Source organism: Trichosurus vulpecula, chromosome 3 (genome assembly GCF_011100635.1).
Source record: "Trichosurus vulpecula isolate mTriVul1 chromosome 3, mTriVul1.pri, whole genome shotgun sequence".
NCBI lineage: Eukaryota > Metazoa > Chordata > Mammalia > Diprotodontia > Phalangeridae > Trichosurus > Trichosurus vulpecula.
This window is the reverse complement of record NC_050575.1, coordinates 275,302,160-275,326,611: the sequence shown is the minus strand read 5'-3', so window position 1 is coordinate 275,326,611 and position 24,452 is coordinate 275,302,160. Positions and strand designations below refer to the sequence as shown.

At 41.1% G+C, this 24,452-nt stretch overlaps 1 protein-coding gene and 1 non-coding gene across 2 annotated transcripts in view; both read right to left on the bottom strand.

Moving 5' to 3' along the window:
* The window catches only part of PCSK2 (proprotein convertase subtilisin/kexin type 2), a 341,220-nt gene that overhangs the window by 7,464 nt on the left and 309,304 nt on the right, over positions 1-24,452 (bottom strand). Inside the window, exons 9-11 of the mRNA XM_036750726.1 lie at positions 17,227-17,442; positions 12,482-12,582; positions 2,619-2,846 (exon numbers count right to left, since the gene is read on the bottom strand). Of these exons, the coding sequence (XP_036606621.1) occupies positions 2,619-2,846; positions 12,482-12,582; positions 17,227-17,442 (545 nt within the window). The remainder of the gene's footprint in view (positions 1-2,618; positions 2,847-12,481; positions 12,583-17,226; positions 17,443-24,452) is intronic.
* Positions 20,858-20,964, bottom strand: LOC118845234. The gene has a single exon (XR_005010092.1). It is a non-coding gene; the product is annotated as a U6 spliceosomal RNA (small nuclear RNA).

The following is a 24,452-nucleotide window of genomic DNA, read 5'->3' as shown; positions in this document are numbered from 1 at the left end:
CGCACTGTTTGTACTAAGAAAGAATCGCTTATGTATCCTTATAAATCGATCCTTGGCCCTAAAGGAGGGAGCTGGTTTAGGTTATAGAGAACGATGATTTCCTAGGATGGGTGGTCATTGTTCTAGAGTTGGAGGAGAGCTCTGAGGCCATCTGGTCCAACCTTCTCGTGCAGACAAAGGGTCAGAGGCCCAAAGGGGCTAAGGGATCTGATTAAAGTCACTCCATCGGTGTCAGAGGCAGGATTTAAACCTAGCTCTTCTGACTCCAAAGCCAATTTTCTTACTGTATTACTTACTATATTACCAAGGGCCAGGGGGTTGAATTTGCCAAAGTTATCCAGGTATTCAGCTGCAGAGGCAGAATTTAAACCTGGCCCTCTGATCCCTGAAACAGTGCTCTTGGGGCATTTCTTTCTAGACAGGTAGTCCAGCTCTCTTGCTACTGGTCTCTGCTTTCCATGTTAACGAGCTTAGACTTCATTTCTAGCTTTATCATTGACCATATCATGTGGTCAAGTTACATTACCTCTTTAGATTTCAGTTTATTTATCTGCACAATGGCTATAATATTCAGCTAGTCTATAATTTGGTGATTTCCCAACTTTCACTCTGGAGGTAAAAGATAGGCTACAGTTAATCACCAAATATGTGTTTTTGCTATTATTGTTGAATATGTAAGTTTATTATTATTATTATTGAAAAGTACAGCCCTGAGGCCAATGGGATAACTTAGAATAGTTCTGCTTGCTACAAGAACATTTATTTAATTCATCAAAGAATTCATAACTTTCTGGGGATGAGCCTTTCTGCACTTAAGTAGGCTGGTCTTCAGATGAGGGGCCTGCAAGACTTTCTAGTTTGGTAGAAGTTGCCAGGATTTCAACTCCCTTGTTGTAGCTTAGGAGAACCTGGGGTCAGTGGCATACCTTTATGAAATAAGACTGAGTGTAACTGTGTGTAACGGAAGATAGAAGTCAAAGCTGTCTAGCATGAGCTGATGAGTCTACTGATCACTGACAGCGGAATCTCAGAATTAGAACAAATGACAGAGGCCATCAAGTTCAAGCTGTATCTGACCAAGAGTCTTCTCCCTCCCTCCCTCCCTCCTTTCCTCCCTCCCCCCTTCCCTCCCTCCTTCCTTCCTTCGTTCCTTCGTTCCTTCCTTCCTCCCTCCCTTACTTCCTTCGTTCGTTCGTTCGTTACTTCCTTCCTTCCTTCCTTCCTTCCTTCCTTCCTTCCTTCCTTCCTTCCTACCTTCCTTCCTCTCCCTCTGTCCACATAGGGAATCATACCCTTACCTGTGGGTGTTCTGCCCCCAAGGAATATAAATTTTGCTCAGTGAAGCCTCACAAGATATATTAGGGTTTAGGAGCTGGATTTTTTTTCCTCTTCCCTACTTATTTATTCTGTCGCTTAAAAAAACTGTGACAATTAATTCTTTTGTCCTATGTAGTTTCATTTATAATTTCTTGAAAAAGAGTTCTGGAAAACCAGACTTTGATAAAGCCCATTGGGATTCAAAGGGAGCTACCTGACCATGCCTTAAATCCAAATCACTCTGGTTCTCACTGATTGGCCAATAATAGGTCTCAGCCTAAACCTCACTGGGTTATTGCTTGGGTTTTGATGGTATAGAGTGAGTATAAATAGCAATTGTTTCTGTTCTGGCCAGAAACCCTGAGGGTCTTCCCCTCCTAGTTTTTTTTTTTTTTGAGTAGGCAGACTAGGCCATCTTTTGCCTCATTTCTTGCCTAGTTTTAAATCACTGAAGGGTGTTTCCTCAGACAAACTGAAACCAGGGAAAGATTTTAACTTAAAAAGGCCAAGGCCTCTCCACTGTATCTGGGCCCATGGCCAGTCGTCCTGACCTATATCTTGCCACTGGACTCAGATGACTGGAGGAGAGAATGAGGCTAATGACCTTGCACAGCCCTGCCTCACTTAAATCCAATTCATTGCAAGTCAAGACATCGCCCTCCTGATGTCACTGGTCTTCTTCTAGAATGAAGGAGAAACAACGGCAGCAACATGATGTGTCTGAAGTAGATGCTCGCCCCAGCCTTATTTTAAAGATCTCAAGGGAGGGCTAACCTGCTGCCTCCTAAGGCAGCCCCTTCCATTTTCAGAGAGCTCAGATTGTTAGGAATTTTTTCCTTACGCCCATTTCTCCTAGTGGTGCCATCTGAGGCCAAGCAGAGCACATCGGCTCTCTCTTCTAAGAGACGGTCTTTTAAATACTAAACAGCCATCGTGTCTGGCTTAAATTAAGTCTTTTCTTCTCCAGGCTAAACATCTCCAGTTCCTTCACTTGATCCTTACGTGGTATGATTTTGAGGCCTGTCACCATCTAAGTCTCCTTCCTTTGTAAACTTTACATCTTACAACAACAATAATAAATAAACATTTAGATAGTGCTTTAAGGTTTGCAAATTATCTTATTTGATTCTGACAACGACCCTGTGGGAGGTAGGTGCTATTATTATCCCCTTTTACACATGAGGAAACTAAGGCTGATGGAGGTTAAGTGACTTGCCTAGGGTCATACAGTTAGTAAGTGTCTTAGCTTCTGGGGTCTCACTAGCATTGATGGAAGTGAACAAACATTCGCTCTCACTCACTCAGGCTCTTGTACTGAACCTCCGACACAGTGGAATCTCTCAGGGACTGTCTTCCAGTCTTTAGCCATCTTCACCATTGCTCCTGCGTCGAGGACCCCATAGCCAAACAGGTGGTTGAACTCCAGGCCAACCCCATTCCTCCGCCACTGATGGACCTCATCATGAAGCTGGTTCCTCTTGGATGTGAGCACAGTCAGGTGCTGCATGTCTCTCCATGTCAGTTCTCGGCTAAAGAGGGAGGACAGAGAAAATGTGTCAGGTCTGGAACTCTAGACACTCCCTTCCTCCAGCATCACATCATGATAAAATAGGGCAAGTAAATGTCAAAATCATGTCATCTTTGAAAATCTAACTAACAGCGCTCTCAGCATTTTCTATTTCTGAAAATGTTATTGGCTTTAAGAGTTCCCTTTGACAGTAGGCAGAAGTCAAACAATCCTGGTAATTGAGAATAGGATTATAAGGTATTAAATTGGCCAATATGGTAGATTAGAGGCTACCTGGTTGGATTTTTTTCAACATTTCCTTCCCAACCACTTTAAAATAACTCCTCAAATAAAATTTTGGATTAGCAGAGCCAACAAAAGGTCAGGATGAGACATTTTCCTGGCCTAAGAAAACTTAAAAGGTCGGCAGGAGAAGTTTGTGACACTGGGGTGGAAGCTTGCCTGGAGCCCTTGTATGTGGTGACGGCAACAATGGACATAGCCACGACAGCTTCGGGAGCGTTCAGCCCAAAGACAGTGAGGAGGTTGCACAACTGGCTAGCAGGCACTGGGTACAGCTGGTACTGATAGCTACTCTATTGCCCATATGTAGCTCTGGGGTCACATTTCAAGGGCAGAGAGGAGTGCTGGTAGTTGATCACAAGGTACCAAGGACCTTGGTCACAGTTCCAAGGCAGAGAGAGTGCTAGTGTTTGTGGCTGCAGGGCACTAGGGGCCCTTCCTGGGTAAGGACCAGAGTACAGAGTAGGAGGGCAGAGACTATACTTCTCCTAGGATTACACCTCTTTGGAAGCACCAAAAACTTGTAGACCTCCAGAACTAGCTCTTAAAATAGCAGCAAGAAAAAGCCTGAAGCTTGGGACAATGCCTCTCCACCCCCCAAGTGAACAGAGTCCAACTTGAACATAAAGTTGAAAGTCAAGAAATAAGCTGGGAAAATGAGCAAAAAAAACAAACAGAGAAGACCAAGATATAAACTCAAAAGAAGACAACAATGTGAAAACAGCTACAAAAAAAGCCTCAAAGAAAGTGTTAATTGCACCCAAGCCCAACAAGAATTCTTGGAAGGGTTAAAGAAAAAGAGAAGAGTAGTAGAGAAAAAATTGGGAAAAGAAATGAATGTGATGCAAGAAAATTACGAAAAGAGAATTAACAGTTTGGTAAAAGAAGCAGAAAAAATCCTGAAGAAATTAGCACCTTAAAAAAAAAAAGAATTGGCCTAATGATAAATGAGTCAGAGAAATTCATTGAAAAGAACTTAAAAAGCAGAATAGGCTAAATGGAAAAAGAAGTAAAAAATTTCACTGACTAAAATAATTCCTTAAAAATTAGAATTGGGTAAGTGGAGGCTAATGATTCCATGAGTCATGAAGAAACAAACAAGCAAAAACATAGGTGGTAGAAATCATGATCTCAGACAAAGCAAAAACAAAAATGGACCTAATTCAAAGGGATAATCAGGGATGCTATGTTTTGCTAAAATGTACCATAGACAATAAAGTAATATAAAGATTTCTATAGCAAGTTTCTCTGAGTATAGAACTGAGTCAAATTTATAAAAATAAGAGCCATTCCCCAATTGATAAATGGTCAAAGGATATAAACGGGCAGTTTTCAGAAGAAAAAATCAAAGCTGTCTACAGGCATATAAAAAATGCTTTCAATCACTACTGATTAGAGAAAGGCAAGTTACTACAACCATCTCACACCTATAAAAAATGACAAATGCTGGAGGAGATGAAGGAAAAATAGGTATACTAAAGAACTATTGGTGGAATAGTGAAATTGTCCAACTATTCTGGAGAACAATCTGGAACTATGCCCAAAGGACTATAAAACTGTGCATACCTTTTGACCCAGCAATGCCACTAATAGGTCTATAGCCTTAAGAGAGCAAAGAAAAAGGAAAAAGACCTACAAGTAAAAAATATTTATGGCAGCTCTTTTTGTGGTGGCAAAGAATTGGAAATTGAGGGGATGCTAATCAATAGGGAAATGGTTAAAAAAGTTGTAGCATATGATTGTGATGGAGTGCTATTGTGCTGTGGAAAATGACAAGGGGGGTGGTTTCAGAAAAACATGGCAAGACCTATATAAACTGATGCAAAGTGATCACTATCAACTGTGAAAGACATAGCTGCTCTGATCAATACAATGACCCAAGACAATTCCAAAGGACTCTTGATGAAAAAATACTATCTGTTTTCAGAGAAAGAATTGATGAACTCTGAGTGCAAATTGAAGTATGATTTTCTCACTTTATTTTTCTTGCTTTTTAAAAATTATGGGTAATGTGCGAAGGTTTTACATGATTTCACATGTATACTTGATATCATATTGTTTACCTTCTCAGTGGGTAGAGGAGAGGGTGAGAGGGAAGGAGAGAATTTGGAACTCAAATTTTAAAAGGAAAAGAATGTTAACAATAAATAAAAAATTTTAAGAAGGTGTTAAATTAAAACATACTCAAAATGCATTGGTCTGGTGTTCCAAACCATAGCTAAAATGTTACATTTATTCATTTAGTCTCAAAATTTTAAAAGTTTGGCTTTTGAGAAAATGCTATGAAAAGGGTAGTGATTATTTTGAAAGGCCAGAGAACTTCTTGGACATGTGAATCTTTGAGACATTAGTGTGTGGCATTTATGTGCATCCTGATGTATCATTTCGAAGCAGTTTACAACTTACTCATACCTTAGAAGATAAGTCTTAGAGAGTTGCTCAATGAACCTAAGTACATGGTCATAAAACTAGAAAGTGTCAGAGGCAGTATTTGAACCCAGATCTTCTGTGGCAGGTTTCTCTGCCTCAAGTCTCTCCCCACTCCAGCCCAGCCTCCACACTTTTCTCAAAGTAATTTTCTTTAAGTAGAGATCTGACCATGTGACTCTCTTATTCCACCAGCTCCAATGGCTCAACTCATAAAGCCCTACACAAACATGAGCCCGACCTCTTTTTCAAGTCCCATTAGACATTACTCCCCCTCCCACAGTGTGATGCAGGTAAACCAGCCTTCTCTCTGTTTTTCACTCATGAAACTCCATCCCCTGACTCTGCACTCTATGTTCCCCATGCATGGAATACACCCCATCCTTACCTCCTCCTTCCAGAATCCCTCTCTTCCATGAAAACTTTCCTCCACCTGCTTAGTGCCCTCCCTCTCAAACTGTCATGTATTTTATGCAGGTGTGTATATATGTATGCATGTATCAATTTGACACCAATCCTGAATTAATTTTTATATGTACTCATTGTCCCATTAGCATTCAAACTCCTGAGATCATTCTTTTTACCTGCATCTTCAAAGACTAGCACAGGCAGGGCTGGTACGTGGACTCTCAATCAAGACTTGATTGATTAATTCCTTACTCCACATCTAGCACCCTACCGGATGAGTGATGGCTACCTAGAATTTACATAAGCTATGTGTGGAACTTATATAAACTAGAATAAAATTTTGCACTTAAAAACTTACTCTGGCAAAAAAAATACTTTGGCTAGAACTTCCTTGTATTAGCCAAAAAAATTAAATGTGTTTTTGGAATGTGAATCTGAATCTGGTAAACACCACACCTATTATTTTCCCCCTGAAATCTGATTTCTTTTTCTGACTTTGCTATTTTTGTCGATGGCTTAACTATTTACTTACTTTTCCATATTTGAAATCTTGGTGTTTTCCCATTAGATTCTAAACTCCTTTGAGGGTAGAGACTTTTCGCTTTTTTCCTTTCTTGTCCCTAGCCCTCTTAGCATAGTTCATATTGCATATTGCAACTATTTAATAATACTCGTTAATTGATTAATAGATTTATTTTCTTTGACACTTCCCTTTTCCTCCCAAAGCACTTGCTATAACCTGTCAATTCTGCCTTCTTGATATGTTTTACCATTTATTCCTTCCTTTCTACTCTCCTGATCTGCTAACAGTTCTTCCTATCTCCACTCTCTCTCCTCTGCAATCCATCCTCCATACCATTAACAGACTCCTCTTCCTCGTGTCATATTACTCCTGTAATCAAAACTTTTCAATAGCTCTTTATTGCCTATCAAGTAAATTTCAGACTCCTTAGTCTGGCATTAAAAAATCTGCACAATCCGGCATTAACATACCTGTCTACCTTTCTTGGGTACTATATCCTTGAAGGCATTCTATGCTCTATCCAATTTGGACTGCTGTTTGTTTTTAAAATTTTTCAAGCGTATATTATCTCTACCTTCCACTTCCCCTCCCCCCATTGAGCAATGAATGAATAAAACTTCAACAAAAATCTTTGCAACAAGTATACATAGTCCAACAAGGCAAATTCCCATATTACCCATGTCAAACTGGACTACTTTCCATCCATGACCTGCACTTTCTGTTCCATGTCTCTCAAATCCTCTAAGCCTGTTGAATTCTTACTGAACCTTTAGAACCCAATGCAAACGCCATCTGCTCAATGAAGTCTTCCCTGATTGCCACAGTCTGTAATGATTGTCCTTCCAGGGATCTCACATAGCACTTTGTTTGCTTCTCTCTTATTCATTTATCATTTTGTATGTGTTGTGGTATAGCTGGCTCTCAGTCAGCTCTGGTGGAAACAGTGCCCACATTGATGAAATTATAGACTCACAAAACATAGAAATATGATCATTTGTGCATGTGTCATATCCCTCTATTAGATTCTAGTTGCATGAGGGCAAGGGCTATGTTTTAGCTCAATGTTCCATTTCCCCAGAACCTAGCACAGGGCTCTGCACAAACAGATACTTCACAAATGTTGGTTTAATTTGACATAATTGAAATATTTTTTTTTAAAAAAGTTTTATTTTGGGAGTATTTGGGGACAGCAAAAGATCTACTGTCGAGGATCCTGGCCTGAAGGAGAATCAGGCTGGAACTGGGAGGAGAACATAGCTTTTTCAGGGAATTCAGGCAGAAGTCCAGGAATAAACTTCACTTTATTGGTTAGAAGAAGTTTCTAGAGCCAAAGAAATTCAGTAAGACTCATCTGGACTGTTTCCTTAAATGTAAAATAAAGGGCTTGACTTTGATGACCATGATGGTTCCTTCCAAATATAAATATGCACACATACCCTGCCCCCTCCCCCCACAGAGGACAAACTGAGATTAAACAATAGAGGAAAGGCACCAGAATCAAGGGGAATCAGGAAAGGCTTCTTGTAGAAGATGGGATTTTAGGTGGAACTTAAAGAAAGTCAGGCAAGCCAGGAGGTGGAGATGAGGAAGGAGACAGTTCCAGGTGAAAATGCCTAGAGTCTGGAGATTGAGTGCCTTGTGTGAGGAGTATTTGGGGTGGGAATAGTAGGGTCTAAGAAGACTGGAAAAGCAGGAAAGAGCTGTTGTGAATGCCAAAGAGGGAATTTTGTATTTGGTCCTAAAAGTGATAGTGAACCACTGGTGCTTATTGAATAGGGAGATGGGGAGGAGGGTGCCACATATGACTTCCTTTCACTCATTTTGTACTTGAGATAAATTGGCCTACTTGTTACTCCCCAAACTTGGGATCCAGTATTCATAAAGTTTGTGTCCCAGGCCTCTACTTCTGAAGTCTCTTCAAGGCCTATTTCTGATGCCATCTCCCATAGGAAGCTGTTCCTGATTCCCTTAGGAGGTACTTTCTATCTTTGTCATAAGGTATAATGTGTGTACTTATCTGTTGACATGCTGTATCTCCCCAGTGGAATGGAGACTCCTTGAGGGTAGGACTGTTTTTCTTTTTGCCTTTGTCTTTCTAGTGATTCACATGCATGCTTAAAAATGCTTGTCTGAATGGGTTAGCTATGTGCAATGAGACCCTTGGGCTAGAATTAAGGTTTCTTCACCTTACTTTGTGTTATAGGTCTCCAAATAAAGATGCATTTTTTTTCCTATTCAAGCTCATGACCATGATGGTTCCTTCCAAATATAAACACACACACACACACACACACACACACACACACACACACACACACACACAGAGGATAAATTGAGATAAACAACAGAGGGAAGGCACCAGGAATTCTCCACATGGTTGGAGATCTGTGAACCCTGGGTTAAAAATGCCTTGATTAGATGACCTCTAAGGCATCTTCTATCTCTAGATTCTCTGTTTATATGATTTGCTAGGAGGAAGAGTCTAGAAGATAAGGGACTGGGGTGTTTTTTCAGAGGCCAGAGTCATCAGAGGGAACCCTAAGCCCTTGGGTGGTACCAATGATGGCAGTTATCTTGGGCAGTGGCTACAAATCTTCCCCCAAGCTTACAAGTTTTTTCCTAGGCTTTGAATTAATAAGTATAAAATCCACAAAATTCGACACAATCTATGCCTATATAGAGATCCCCCCTGCCCTCATTTCCCAACAGTTTGAGAAGTTCTCTCCTTCCTAACTCTTTCTTCATAATAATAATGAAAGCTATGCCATAAAATTTCCCTGGAGCCCAATTAAAATTGACTCCTGACCATCAAGGCAGAAAGAAACATTTAAGAGGAGCCTGATTATTCTTGGCTTCAGCTAGAGATTGTGAAGCATCTGGGAGAATGTTCACTATTAAAGTCATAGAAATAGCCTATCAGACCAACTTCCTTCTACCTGATGAGGCCTGGGATTCACATAAAACCTTAATCCTCACGCTTATTCTTTTTATGAAGAAGTTATATTCAACTAGAAGAAAACAGTTTCAAAAAGACTGGATAATTTCCAGCCCCCTGAAAATATGCCTTTTTAAGTCAAGCAGGCCATAGTGTGCCTACCACTTTTCCAAATGCCAAAAATAGTTTAATTGGGGGTAGTTATGGAATGTGGAAAGTTATACTTTGCAATAGTCCCAGTCTAAATTTGCAGGCCATATGTGGGACAGCTGACCCATCTTTTGTGGCTGACTGCCACAAATCAATTATGATACAGATGGTAGAAATAAATGAATAAATAGAAACCATATACTGTCTAAGTTGAAAGGGACCCCAGAGGCCATCTATTCCAATCTCTACAACATCCCCAAGAAGTGGTCATTCAGACTGCTCGAAGGCCTCCAATTAGGGGAAATCTACTAATCTAGGGGTGGGGAACCTACAGCCTTGAGGCCACATGTGGCCTTTTAGGTCCTTGGGTGTGGCCCTTTGATTGAACCAAGTTTTACAGAACAAATCCTTTTATTAAGGGGATTTGTTCTGTGAAGTTTGGATTCAGTCAAAGGGCCACACTTGAGGACCTAGAGGGCCACATGTGGCCTTGAGGCTGCAGGTTTCCTACCCCTGCGCTAGTGTAGTCAGTCAGTGCGCGTTTTTTGAGTGTTTAGTATGTTTCAGGCACTGTAATAAGCCCTGAGGATACAAGAAGAGGCAAAATCCCTAAACTCAGGATCTCACATTCTAATGAGACAGAGCACATGCAAAAATCTATGTACATATAAGATATATCCATATCCATATAAATGGGAGGTAATCTCAGGAAGAAGGAACTAGCAATGGGAGGGGGAGGAGAGGAAGCCAGGGAAGGCTTTTTTTTCTTTTTTATTACATAATTTGGTTTTACATCACTTTAATTTCTAAATATAGCCCTTCCTCTTCCTTACCCCACCCCCCCACCTCCCATCTCCATTAACAGGAAAGGATTCTTGCAGAAGATGAAATATGAGCTGAGCTATGAAGGAAGCCATTACCTTCCTTTTAGGCCCTACTCTAGACAGAAATTTCATGCCACACTGTGGGCACCCAAAAAGTACTTCAGAAGAATTGGCACTATATCCTCTTCCTTCTGAATTCCTTCCCACTGTGTAACACTCAGCTCAAATGTCACCTCCTCCAGTGATCCTTCCCTGATCTCCCAGCCAATAATCACCTTTCTAGCTTGGGCCCTCAAATAATACTTTGCCTCTTTCATGCATTTACCATGTATTATTTTGTATTTCATGCCCCTGTGCATGTGTCATATTTCTTTCTAAGTTTCCTAGGGCACCAGCATGGCATACAGCTCATAGTAGGCTCAAATGTTGCCACTGAGGAGATGGGGCAGGGGAGGGGAAGAGCTTAAGAGGAAAACCATTGCCCTAGGATCCAAGGGCCTTGGCTTCTCTGTTCTTGGCTCTGCCACCATCTACCAGCATGACCTGTAGCTCTGTGAGGCTCAGTGTCCTTATTTATAAAATGAAAGAGTTGGGCTAGGAAAGATGTTCACTAAGATTCCTTCCAGATCCAAATCCTTCCATCTTATGAAACTAGCAATGATGTTTGTTTACACTTATGTCTACCATGTTTATAATGCCTGCCCCCTTAATTCAGACTGTAATCTCCTCTTGCCTTGACTACTACAGTAGCCTCTACACAACACATGTATACACACAATACACATGCACGTATATATGTAATACAGCACATACGTGTATACATACGTGTATACTTGCATGTACAGATAGACACATACACATGTACATATGCACATATATACATGTATGTGTGTCTTACAGAGAGTCATCCCTAATAGTCTTAATTGCTCTCACTGCCTCCAGTCTTAGAGGACCCAGGTTCAAATGCTGCCTCTGTCACTTACACTTACAGTGACCTTAGTCAAGTCCCAACCTCTCTGGGATTCAGGTTGAGGTGAGTGGATGATTTAAATGGTCTATGAGATCTCTTAGAACTCTAAATCTATGATACTATGTTATCTCTCCAATATAACTTTTGCACAGATACTACATTAATATTCCTAAAACACAGACCAGATCAGGTCATTGCGCTACTGAAAAATTTTCAGTGGTTCCATATAGCCTCTAGGGTAAAATGCCAAATGTTCAGCCTGCTGTGTAAAGCCTACCCCGCTCTGGCTTTCACTTACCTTTCCAGTCTTACTACTATCCTTCACCTCCTCTCTGCTCTGCTTTTTTCTGGTATTTATACAAGGCTATTTGACTTCCCTTGTACAATGGCAAAGTGGCAGATTACCCCTTGGACAAGGGACCCAGCAAGTGTAGATTTCATTCCCACCCTGTTCTTAGTTTCAAAGAACTCTCTATACTCCCTGCCACACATCAATTTGAGATTCACAAAGTCTTACATACATGCTCTCTTATTTGCGCTTCCTAGAAGCCATTACCAATATAATTTTCTCCATTTTCATATGAGGAAACAGAATCAGAGACATTAGGTGATTTGCTCGTTGTCACACAGCTAAGTATTAGATTTGAACAGAAATGAATTTAATTCTTTCCAACTCCAGGTCTCACTGTTCCTTCCTTCTCTGCTGCATCTAAGAGATTAATTTGAGTTCAGGTTGATGGTCTCATAAAAGAGCTAGAATTTGGGCTAAAGGAAGAGGGGTAAGGAGAGGGGGGTAAGCTAGAGGTATAAGGAGAGGGCACTCTGGGTAAGGAGAATGACTTCGACAAAGGCTTGGAGAGGAGAAAGAGCCTCACACGTTCGGGAGAGGCCACAACATAGGTCCCAATGGGTCACGTGTTTCTTTTGGTGGCAGTGACTACCCAAAAGGCATCCCCAAACACGTTAGCTGATCATCCATTCTTGGGACCTGCCAAGCTATAATCTCTCAGGCTTGTTTTCCGCCTCAGTCCTAAAGAACGGCTCCATAAACAGGCAGGCAGATGTGTTTGGAACAGCTCTGTAGAACTGACACTGGGCATATCAGCTGTTTACATACTTAGCCTCCAGCGCCAAGGCAAACACTCCGGCAGCCTCAGGGGCAGCGGCTGATGTTCCCGAATGCCGCAAAGTACAGTTGCCGTATAAATCCGTGGTCGCCTAGGAGGGAAGGGGGAAAGCGTGAATAGAACACACAACGACAACCCGAAACGACTGCCTGAAAGCTGAGCACAACAGAGAAGTGAGAGAGGTGGGGCTATTTGGGAATAATTTAACATCTTTTGCACTCGGTCAATATTTCCTTTTCTGCCGTGAAAGAGAGGTTTGCATTTCCGATAACATAAAATGAAATACGCCCAATTTCAAGGGTATTTAGTTTGATAGGGCATTAAAATCAGGTAATAAAACACCACCTGTATAGTGCTTTAAAATTCATGAAGCACTTTACAGAGATTATTTCATTTAAGCCTGCTCTGTGAGGTAGGTACTATAAAGATTTTTATCTTCATTTTATAGATGGAGAAACTGAGGTCCAGAGAGGTAGAGTTAGGTAGGCCACATAGTTAATGTCAGCCGTAGGTTTTGAACAAAGGCCTTCCTGACTTTCTGTCCAGCACTTTATGAGTCGTATTGTTTCTTTAAATCAGTGGGCCACAAGAAATCTGGAAGGTAAATCTGGTTTCTCCCGAGTTGTTCTGTATCAAGCCAACTGACTAAATGGGTCATTCTAGGTAAGTCATCTTGGTGTAATAAGCTGAGTTTCAAAGAATTTTCATACAGAGAACTGAACCCTACCCCTCTTCCCAATATGAAAGACCTTATTTTAATTAAGTCTACAGATCCAGTTCCAGGCATATCCTATCTTTTCTGGTACTCTGTAGATGATTCAAGTAGCCCTTGTGTATTGAGGGAAAGTCATTTGGGGACTCAAGAAGCCCCTGATTGAAAAATCTCAGGAAAAGCAACTTGTTCAATGAAGTAACTGGGAAACAGGAAATGTCTAGGGAGGTTCATTTTGGTCTGTAGGTAGAATTTAAAGGAAATAAGGAACATTTCACATTATGTGAAATTATCCAGGAAAGAATAATGACTTAGAAAATTTGAGAGACTTTCCTTTCCTCTCCTGGCTTCCTCCCTACCTCCCCGCATCCTCCTCCCCAAAATCTCAGTGAAAATGATGATGATGGTAATGTTTGGCAAACAGTATTTAAAGGGGGTAGTGGCATCCCCTCCCGCCCCAACTTAAACAGTAATTCTGTTTCTGAAGTCGCATTGCCTTCATCTCAAGAATGAGTTGATGGATTTGTGAAGTGCCTATAGAGAACAGTATAGTTCCAAAGATGTAGAAATTAGAAACCTATGGGGGCAAAGGGTTCAATTTTTCATTTTTTCCTCTTTAACCCAACAGCACTCAAAATATAAATGCTTATCACTAAGCTGACAAGCATGACTCTGAAAAGGTACAAGCACAAAATAATAATAGCTTATGTTTCTATCAAGCTTTATAGCTTATTACTCTCAACAACTCAATGATGTAGGTAAAATGATTATAAAGAAACTGAGAGTACAAAAAGTTGAAGCAACTCCCCCCAAGGTCACACTATTCCAGGGCCAATGCTAAAGCCCTCATTTTCTGACTTCAAGTCTGTTTCATCTTTCTAACAAGTCCCTGGAGTATATACATTTATATTTCTAAATCCAGCCTGGAAAAAGACAAACATCCTAGTATAGCCAGGTAACAGAGACGATACAAAATCCTTTATTTTCTTTTATTCTGCCACGCCTGCTGGTTAGCAAATGATCGAGAGCCTGCTCCTCTCCCATTAATCTTCACTTCCAATCAGACTCCATAATAAAACTGCAATGCTAAAACTGTAATATCTCAATTATACTCCTAGCCAACAAAAGCTATGCCAGGAATGCAGGGTCAGCACTTTGCAGCAAAATGAGCTCCTCAGATACAGCTACTGCGTTGATCTCCTGGATGTGAAAGCTCTTCCCTCTTTTGCAATAACATCAGCGTTAGAGCACAATCTCAAAAAGCCTCCCCTCCACTCCCCAAATCTGAAATCTGAGATTCCTGTAGTGACTTTGACCTGTCTGCCTCAGCGTTTTATGTATCTGGAGACAAGCCAGACAAACCTTTCTCTTGGAGATTTATCTTCTTTGAAAAAATAGCATTCCACTCACTGGATACTGGTAAATGTACTCCTTTTCAAGGAACCCCCTACCTTCCTCCCAACCCCCACAACCCACTATGTAATTTGCTTGAGGAAACAGAAACATTGCTACATGCATGGTAGATCCAATAAATATAACTGTATTTTTTTTGGAATCAAAGAATGTTAGGAAATCATTGACTCAAAATGAAAAGCAATAATTCAGAATAAATTCAGAGACGTGGAAAGGGAGCTATATTGGTATCCAGAAAGCTTAAGGTCTAGTTTTAACTCCATTGTTACTACTTGTGTTACCTTGAGTTGATACCTTCAAGAGAGGCAGCTTAGTGTAGAGGGTGGAGTGCTGGACATGGGGGCAGGAAGACCTTGGTTCAAATCTCGCCTCAGACACTTGCTAGATGTGTGACCCTGAACGAGTCACTTAACCTCTCTGAGACTCAGTTGACTTCTCTGTAAAATTAGAAGCAGCTAGATGGCTCAAGGGATAGAATGCTGGGACTGGAATTAGAAGACCTGAGTTCAGATCTGGCCTCAGATACCTATTAGATGTGTGACCCAGGGCAAGTCACTTAACTTCTGTTTGCCTTAATCCATTGGAGAAGGAAATGGCACTCTACTGTCTTTGCCAAGAAAACCCCATGGGCAGTACTGGTATGCTATGGTCTACAGGATCACAAAGAGTTGGAAATGACTGGATGACTAAACAACAGAATGAGGCAGTTAGATTTGATAAACCTCTAAGATTCCTTCTAGCTCTAAATCTTTGATCCTATGACCATTCTGTGCCTCAGTTTACTTATTTCTAAAATGAGGGTTTTGGACTAAATGAGCTCTAAGGTCCCCACCAGCCCTAAGCCTCTGTGATTATATAATCCTATAGGGTGTTCCAAAAACCTTCTTGTAGTTTTACGCTATTAAAGTTCTTTCAAAGACATTTCCTAGCTGTGTGACTCTAGGCAAGTCACCTACCCATCTGTTGGCCTCAGTTTCCTTAACTATAAAATGGGGATCATAATAGCACCTACCTCCCAGGGTTGTCGTGAAGATCCATTGAGATAATATTTGTAAAGCGCTTAGCACAATGCCTAGCTATTTAAAGTCATCAAAGCTTTGAACTGCACAAGACTTTCGGAACACCCTGGTTTGGCTGAGAAGACATGTATTTGCTAAACTTTTTCATAAACGTTGGCAATATCTCTCTACTTCATTTTGTGCTCGTCTCCTCAGGATTCTGTGTCTCTAATGAGCTGGGTATAGGTAACACTGGAAGGAAACTGGCAATAAACATGCTAACCTTCTGACTGGCTCAGATCAGTGGGTGTATGATGGAGTGAAGATGAGTTATCCTTACAAATCTGTCACTGGGGCAGAGACAAAGAACCCAGAGTTTCCTAACAAAAGGCAGTTGTGCTGTTAACATTTTTGACACGTGATACTCCATCTGGTGGAAGCATTTGCTTTTCGCCCAAGATGCAAACCTCAAGTTTCCACTTTGCTAGTAGGGTATCAAGAGGAACTGGTAAAATGCACAGTGTCATCCTCATAGCATCTGTTCATTCTTTAAGGAGATTAATTCACTTTAAGAAAAGTGTCAAGCAGGGGGAAATACGCAGAAAAGAAATTATAACATCTTTCCTTCAAAGAGCTTTCACGTGTGTCTTTGTATTTTAACTGTATCAATAGAAATGATTATTCCTGGCCATTTTTAGCCATGTACCTAGACTCTACTCAGGTCATCATCTCCATTCTCTCCCAACCCTATGGGAGACTCTATCTCTGGAACCAATTTGGGCTTTGCTAGGCCAGCTTTGGCCTCTCTTGCCTGGCTCCAGGCTTCTAGGAAATTTCTGAACATGCCACCGAGGACTTACTCCACCCTCCCATCTAGATCCTTCCCTTCAAAGCCTTCATGTGTGGTCTGCCCTCAAAATACAAGTGTCTTCATGGACTAACCACAATTCCAGAGGCTGAACAATGAAGCTTGCCTTCTGGCAGAGAGGTGATGGATTCAGGGTGCAGACTGAAACATAAATTTTTTGCAGACTGAAACATAATTTTTTTTGGATCTGGCCAGTGTGGGAACTTGTTTTGCTTAACTACATATATTTGTTACAAGGGTTTTATTTTCCTTTCTTTTTTATTTGGGGGAAAGGTGGAAAGGTGAAGGATAAGAATATATATTTTTGTTAATGGAAAAAATATAAAATTCAAAAGTAAATAAATTATATTTTAATAACATAAACATTATTAAACTCATTTAAATATAGTAGTTATATCATAGTGTATCATATATTATAAAATCATGTTATAATAACATAACAAAATAACATATAAAAATATAAGCAAATGTTTAAAAAAAGAAATCCAATTCCTTGAGTTCAGGAGCTATCTTGACTCTGTCTCGTATCCTCAGCACTTAACACAGTGACTGGCACATAATAAACACTTATATAAATGCTACTTCAATGTCTGTCTATCTGTCGATTCCCATCTTATTGATGGGGAGACTGAGGCTTGGGGAGGTTAAATGGTAGCACAGTGGAATCAGTGGCAATCCCAGAATTAGGCCTCTCGAGTCTCAGACCAGGGGAGGCTCCTTTGGCAACATGCATTCCACACTCACCACACCAGCTTCGGGATTTCTCTTCCTCCCATTGCTGAATGTGGACGCCAAGGTAGAAGAGCAGCTTTCGTCATATAGAGCGGTGCGGCCATCATTGATGGCTGAGTTAATGGAGATGGTCCACATGCTTGAGGCATACCCATCACAGTTGCAATCATCGTAGCTGCCACCATCCCCGGAAGCCCACACGTAGATGCTGCCTTTGCCCCCACGGCCCTGAGGGAAAAAGGGAGAGAAGAGGGATTTATGACAGTTTTGAACACAGTTTCTTATAGAGGGCCTGGTAGTTATAGGCCAAGGGGCAGGGGTTCACAGGGCTGGGGAGAGGGTCCAGTTTGAATGGAAGTCCTTTTAGCATCTGAGAGATTTTTGTGGTTTGAAGATTGATCTTTGGTTAAAGACCAAAGTCCTTGCTCATGGAAGGATCTCTTGTCTTCCATAAAAAACAAACACCCCCCCCCAACAAAACAAAACAAAAGCCAACCTTTCTCTGTCAGGTCCCAATCTATCTGAAAAAATTACTTGAACATGGGAATTAAATCAGGAATACAAAAGATGGAGATAAGGATGAGTCAGTTGGAAAGTTTCTCAGAAGTGGTGACCAAGTAAAGCTCCCTCACCCAAGGGATGAGAAAACTTAGGCCCAGAGAGGACGACTTAGGCAACTAAGTGGCCCAACGGATACAGTTAGTTCCAAGCCATGTGACTCTGGACAAGTCACTTAATGTCTCTCTGGCTGAGTTTCCTCATCTTTAAACGGGGGTAATAAGAGCACTACGTCACAGAGTTGTCGTGAGGATCAAATGAGATAATATTGTAAAAAGTCCTTAGCACAGTGCCTGGCAAATAGTAGGCACTTCAATGTTTCCTTCTCCCCTTTCCTTTCCCAAGGTCGCATAGGTAGCAGGTATATCAGTCAGAACTCAAACCCAGATTCTTTGTCTATAGATCCAGAGTACTTTTCATGAGTAACACCCTCCCTCCGTCCTTCTGCAGACCCAAATCTGAAGGAGTCAGATCGTCCTTTGGAAGGAAACCCATTTACTTATGATTTTGGTCTTTCTGTGTAATTTTTAGTTGAATGAGGAAGGGAAGATCTCACGTTAAACATAGGCATAGGTTTAACTATTCAGTTGGGTTTCTTTCAGCCCTTAGTGAGAGTGGGCCAGCTGACCAGGGCAGAATGTTCCACATTGTTAGATAGGGTTGCTGTATTGGCTGTTTTTCTTTGTTAGCAGGGGGAGTTCAGTTTGGAAGGCTTGGGGTTGGTATTTCCAGAAATGTCTGTGATGTAAAAACAAAGGCATCAATAAAGCTTTTTTTTAAAGTGAGTTAGTTGTTCAAAATTAATGAGTAGCAACACATGATGCATAGCACAGTGAATCTCCAAGAAAGAGTCTCTTCTAGAAAAAAGAAAAGCATTTTAGCCACTGCTGATGTGCTTTTTATGTGACTTACAGATTATGAATAGCCCATTTATTAAAGAAACTTTTTTGGACAAAAGAGGGTGAATGTGATTCTCTTCTCTCTTTTTCTACTGCATGGTCACATGGAACAATTACAACATTAAATAAATGGCTTAGTATGGTGCAACAGACTCTAAATTCATGGTATGGTTTATTTGATCCCAAACTCATGATTCCAGAACATTATTTCAGTAATTCTTCAAAGATCTTTAGGGGAAACTTGGGAGTGGAAAGGTAGTTACTTCTCAGCCAGGCTTGCATCCCGTGCCTCATCATAGGACTGTACCTAAGGTAACTGGGATGTCCTAAAGTTCTCATTCAACTTCAACAATTTCTTATTTAAAGGAGAGAGAGCAGAGGGCCATGCTATATGATCGCACGTACAGTTTAATTTTATAATCCCGCAAAACTTAAAAAAATCAGTTTGATCCAAACTCATGACATTTTGTTGCTGTTCAGTTGTTTTTCAGTCAACCCAACTCTCCATGACCCCATTTGGGGTTTTCTTGGCAAAGATACTGGAATGGTTTGCCTTTCCTTCTCTAGCTCATTTTATAGATTAGGGAACTGAGGCAAACAGCATTAAGTGACTTACCCAGGGTCACACAACAAGTAAGTGTTTGAGGCCAGATTTGAACTCAAGAAGATCCAGGCCCAGCACTCTAGCCCCTGTGCCACCTAACTGTTCCACTCATAATATACACACATAATATACACACTCCTTGATATTCACGCCCTATTAAAGTCTGACTCCCATGTTTCATCATGGCATGGAGGTGATACTAAATTATTGAAGTCTGGATCATTGAAGCCTTTCTAACTTAGCCAGATTGGTCTTTGGAAGACTCAGTCTTAGGTATATACTTAGGGTATATATTGACCAATCTGTCAAAAAGCATTTATTAAGTGCTTACTATGGTTTTAGGCCCCATACCAAATGTAATAATCTCTGCTCTCAAGGAGTTTACATTTTAACAGTGGAGAGATTGTGTACATGTTTAGTCACTCAGTCAGTTAACTAGCATTTATAAGTGCCTGCTCTGTACCAGGCACTATGTTGAACCTTGAGGATATAAAGAAAGGACAAGATATGGTTCTTGATCTCAAGGAGCTCACAGTCTAATAGGGGAGACAACATGTAAACAGTTAGATTCAAACAAACTATAGACAGGTTAAATTAAGGGTGGTCTCAGAGAGAAGTCACTAAGATTAAGGGGGACACGAAAAAGCTTCTTGCAGAAGGTGAGACTCTTGCTGAGACTTGAAAGAACCACAGGTAGCTGGGAGGTGGAGATGGGGAAGGAAAGTGTTGCAGGCATGGGGGACAGGCAGTGAAAACCCTTGGAGTCAGGAGGAATAATAACAAGAGAGCTGGTGTCACTGGATGGCAGATTACTTAGAGGAAAGTAAGGTGTAAAAAGACTGGCAAGGGCCAGGTTGAAAGGGCTTTAAAAGCTGAGCAGAGGATTTTGTATTTGATCCTGTAAGTAAGAGGGAGTCACTGGAGTTCATTGACTGGGGGATGACAGGGTCAGACCTGTGGTTTAAAAAGATCAGATGGTTGATAGCCAACTGCAGGTTGGACTGGGGTCAAGGAGAGATTTGTGACAGAGAGGCCAAAGAGCTGACTATTGCAATGGTCCAGGTGTGAGGCACTGAAGGTCTGCACCAGGGTAGTTGCAGAAGGGTTTGCTGTGACAATGAGACAGCCCACCTTCACCCTTATTTTATATTAAGAGGTGTCCACAAATCTCTCCTTGACCCCAGTCCAACCTGCAGTTTGTTATGATAAAACCTTCCAAGCTGAATTTGCATATATTATATATACATAATTAAATAGATGGAGAACCTTACCACCTATGTCACTGAAAAAAATTGAGACCATTCGTAGAGAGCTCTTTTTCCCCTGTTCCTTGTCTCACATTACTCAGATGCCTTCCACAACTTGAGAGGAAAGGGGGAATGGGGAGCTATTGGAAAAACCTCTGTGGTAAGTGGGATGGTGAATCAATTAAGGAGTTATAAATGGATGACCTTGATGTAATGTGCATGTATGTGTATACATGTATGCATTCATTCTTATATTTATTTAATTATGTATATATAATATATGCAAAATTCAGCTTGGAAGGTCCTATAACATACTGACACAGTCTTTTTTTTTTTAAAATATGGAACGCTTCATGAATTTGCGTGTCATCCTTGCGCAGGGGCCATGCTAATCTTCTCTGTATCATTCCAATTTTAGTATATGTGCTGCCGAAGCAAGCACCTGACACAGTCTTTTAAAACTCAGGGTTCATCTCTGTTCCTTTTTTTAAATTTTTTTTTTACCTTTTTTTTTTTGGAGGGGTATATTAGGAAGGCAGAATTTATGATTTCAAAGAGAATCTCATATGTGCCTAAAAGGTTCGGAACTGCAGGATATAAGGAATTCTCTAGGCAGAAGGCAGGAGAACTAAAGCATGTATTTACACTCCACAGTAACAATCCCACAAACCAGTGTCCCCATTTTGATATTTTCATCAAAAGCTTCCAGGCCCAATAAGTCCACCTTACAAGGGTAACCAGGAGGCCACAGAGAAGCGAGATGGTATAAGGCAAAATCGTATACATGCTTCCCCTCTACGGTAAGAAGATTACCCACTAGCCTCTAGTCAGCTCTGCTACCGGCAGCTCAGCTTCGGCTGTAGGCGTCTCTGGCTCCAACCGGAAAAGGAAAGGAGGATCTTCAAGCTGTCCTCTCCCCTCTTATAGAGTTTTTGACATCATCAAGCTCCGCCTGAACGACCAGGGCTGATTGGTTCTTGACTTGGCCCCTCCCCCAGCGTAGACCACGTTAACACACCTCCCCTCAGCCAGCCCCACGACTCATCACACAGGAAGCTCTGGTCCTGCCCCAGAAGAGCAAGCCCCAGCGTCCAGGGAAGCTCAACGAGGCGAGCTGAGTCATTCAAAGAACACAAAGTCCATTCTGGCTACAAGGGGAAAGGTAGGGCAATTGGGATTAAGTGACTTGCCCAAGGTCACACAGCTAGTATATGTGTCAAGTGTCTGAGGCCGGATTTGAACTCAGGTCCTCCTGACTCCAGGGCCAGTGCTCTACTCACTGCACCACCTAGCTGCTCCCATCTCTAGGTTCTGATGAGGCCCTGTGAGAAAATGCTTTTATTCTTCTCTCCCTCAACATATGCATGAGTGCACACACATACACACACACACACACACACACACTCACACACATACAACCACACGCTTGTCACTGCCACCATAATTGCTTATGCTCTGAGGCTTTACATTTCTCAGCCTCATCCACCTCTTGTTCCTTTTTGGCCTAACCACGGGCCTTCCCTGGAGAATGCTCCAACCCGGATAAGGTTGAGTTAAGGTTGACTTTCACTCCCAGGGGAGGGGCTTCTTTCAGTGGGCCACTGGCCAAGAAGTAGGGGGAGAGGTGCAAAATACAAACCCTGTCTACTGTCAACTTAGAGGAACGAGTAAAAGCTATGAGCTGAGCATTTTTCTAGCATGGCTTTTAATGTGCCAGGTAAATATGAGCTGTTTCTATCATCATCTTCAAGATGGGGTTCTAGGTAAAAACAGCTAACTCCCACAGGTAGGCGACATTCTAAAAATGCAAGACGGGGTTCTAGGTAATGACAGCTAACTCCCACAGGTAGGCAGCATTCTAAAACATGCAAGATGGGGTTCTAGGTAATGACAGCTAACTCCCACAGGTAGGTGGCATTCTAAAAATGCAAGATGGGGTTCTAGGTAATGACAGCTAACTCCCACAGGTAGGTGACATTCTAAAAATGCTGTACCACATTTGTGTGCCATTTCCTTGTAGCCCTTCCAATGTTTGTCATTTTATACTTCCTCCCTTTTTTGGGCCAACTTTGCCAATCTGACTGGTATGAAGTATCAATCAGACAATAAATATTTATTAAATGCCTACCGGGTGCCAAGAACTGTGCTAAACACTGGAAATACAAAAAAGGGGGGCAAAACCAGTTCCTGCCCTTAAGGAACTCATAGTCTAAGGAGCTGGGGAAGGTGCAACAAGCAAACAAATAATTACAAATGAGCTATATGCAGGATAATAACTGGGAAATAGAGAGGTTGGAAAGGCTTTCTGTAGAAAGCCTTTAAGTGGGGATTTTAGGTGGAATCTCAAAATTAAATCAAATTTAGTTTGAATTTCTTTAATTATTAGTGATTTAGAGCATTTTTATATGGCTATTGATAACTTGGATTTCTTCTCTTGAGAACTGACTATTCATTTCCTCTGACCATTTATTAATTAGAAAATGACTCTTATTGTTATGAATTTAAATTAGTTCCTTATATATCTTGGAAATGAGAATTTTATCAAAGAAATTTTCTGTAAAGGTTTTTTCCCCTAGTTAATTATTTCTCTTCCTAACAGAGAGGAGATGAACTCAATTTGCAGAATAAGACATACATTTTTGAATGTGTCCAATGTGAGGATTAGATTTATTTGAATATATACGTATACACACATTGTTACAGGGGTTTTGTTTTTCATTTTCTTTTTTTTTTCCAATGGGGAAGAACAATGTGGGGAGCCGTAAAGTGAAAATAAATGATTGTTAATTGAAAAAAAATGCTGAGCCAACAGACCTTCCTTTTGCTGCCACGGTATTTGTGAAATAAGCTAAAAGAGTATGTGTGGAGCATAATATGGAACACCAATATTCCAGAACATCAATGGATTTTTTATCTAATTGATGTGGGTAAACCCTAAAAAAATTAAGATTGTAATCCACTCATGCTTCCCCCTTTTCATCCATGCCCTCTTATAAATCTGCCAGGGCGGCTTGTGGGCCTTCTTCACATGCTCTCGACATTGTGTAGATGTCAATCGAGCACGCACACATCATTTATCTCCTGACTTCATGACTTTTTGATCTTTTTTCCCCCCAAGTCATACATTTCTCTAATGACTTTATGTTCCATTTCCTGTGTAGTTCCTAATTTGTAATGTGTTCCAGCCTTATGAAAAATTACAGACCTACAATATAGCTCAGAACACTAAATGAAGCTTGTAAAATACTCTTGAGACCTCATCTGCCCCAGTGCAAGAAGGAATTAGTTGACTGCCAAGAGCTCCAGCACATACTGCCAGTGTCTTGCCAAATGGCTTTGATTAAATTATAAGAGGTGACACTTGGACCTGCCCTCACCCTGATTAATCACTTTTCCTCTTTCCCAGATGAAGGCTGGAGTAATGCTCCTCATGCAGGATGCTCTGTGCCAGCAATATTCTTGACCCAAGGAAAAGGATTATGTGGGCAGATCCTGGGGTAGTGCATCCCCCCTATTATTAGAAACCTGAAAGCTTTATATCTTTTTTTCAGTGTATGGCAATATGATAATGTGCTCCATATCTACAAAGCTCATTGGTGATGGGGGACACCTGGAAGTGACAAGTAAGTCTCCGAGAAGGGAGGCAAACAAGTATCATGCAACTAGACTGAGGGGGAACCTCTCACTCCCGATCTGTCTTGTCCATTAAAAAGAGATAGTAACCTCAGTGTGAAAATTGTGGAACAGGAGGTTGAGGACGAAGCCTTGAATCCAGGAGGTAGTATTTTTGTCTCCAGCCTCCAGGAAGAGTTAAGGAACATACTAATAAGCAGGTCAAAACTTCTGCTACTATTTAAAATGTAAGTAGATTAGAAGTAGCCAGAGTAATACAAGAGAAGCTTGGGTGAGCCCTTCCTTTTTTCATCCTGG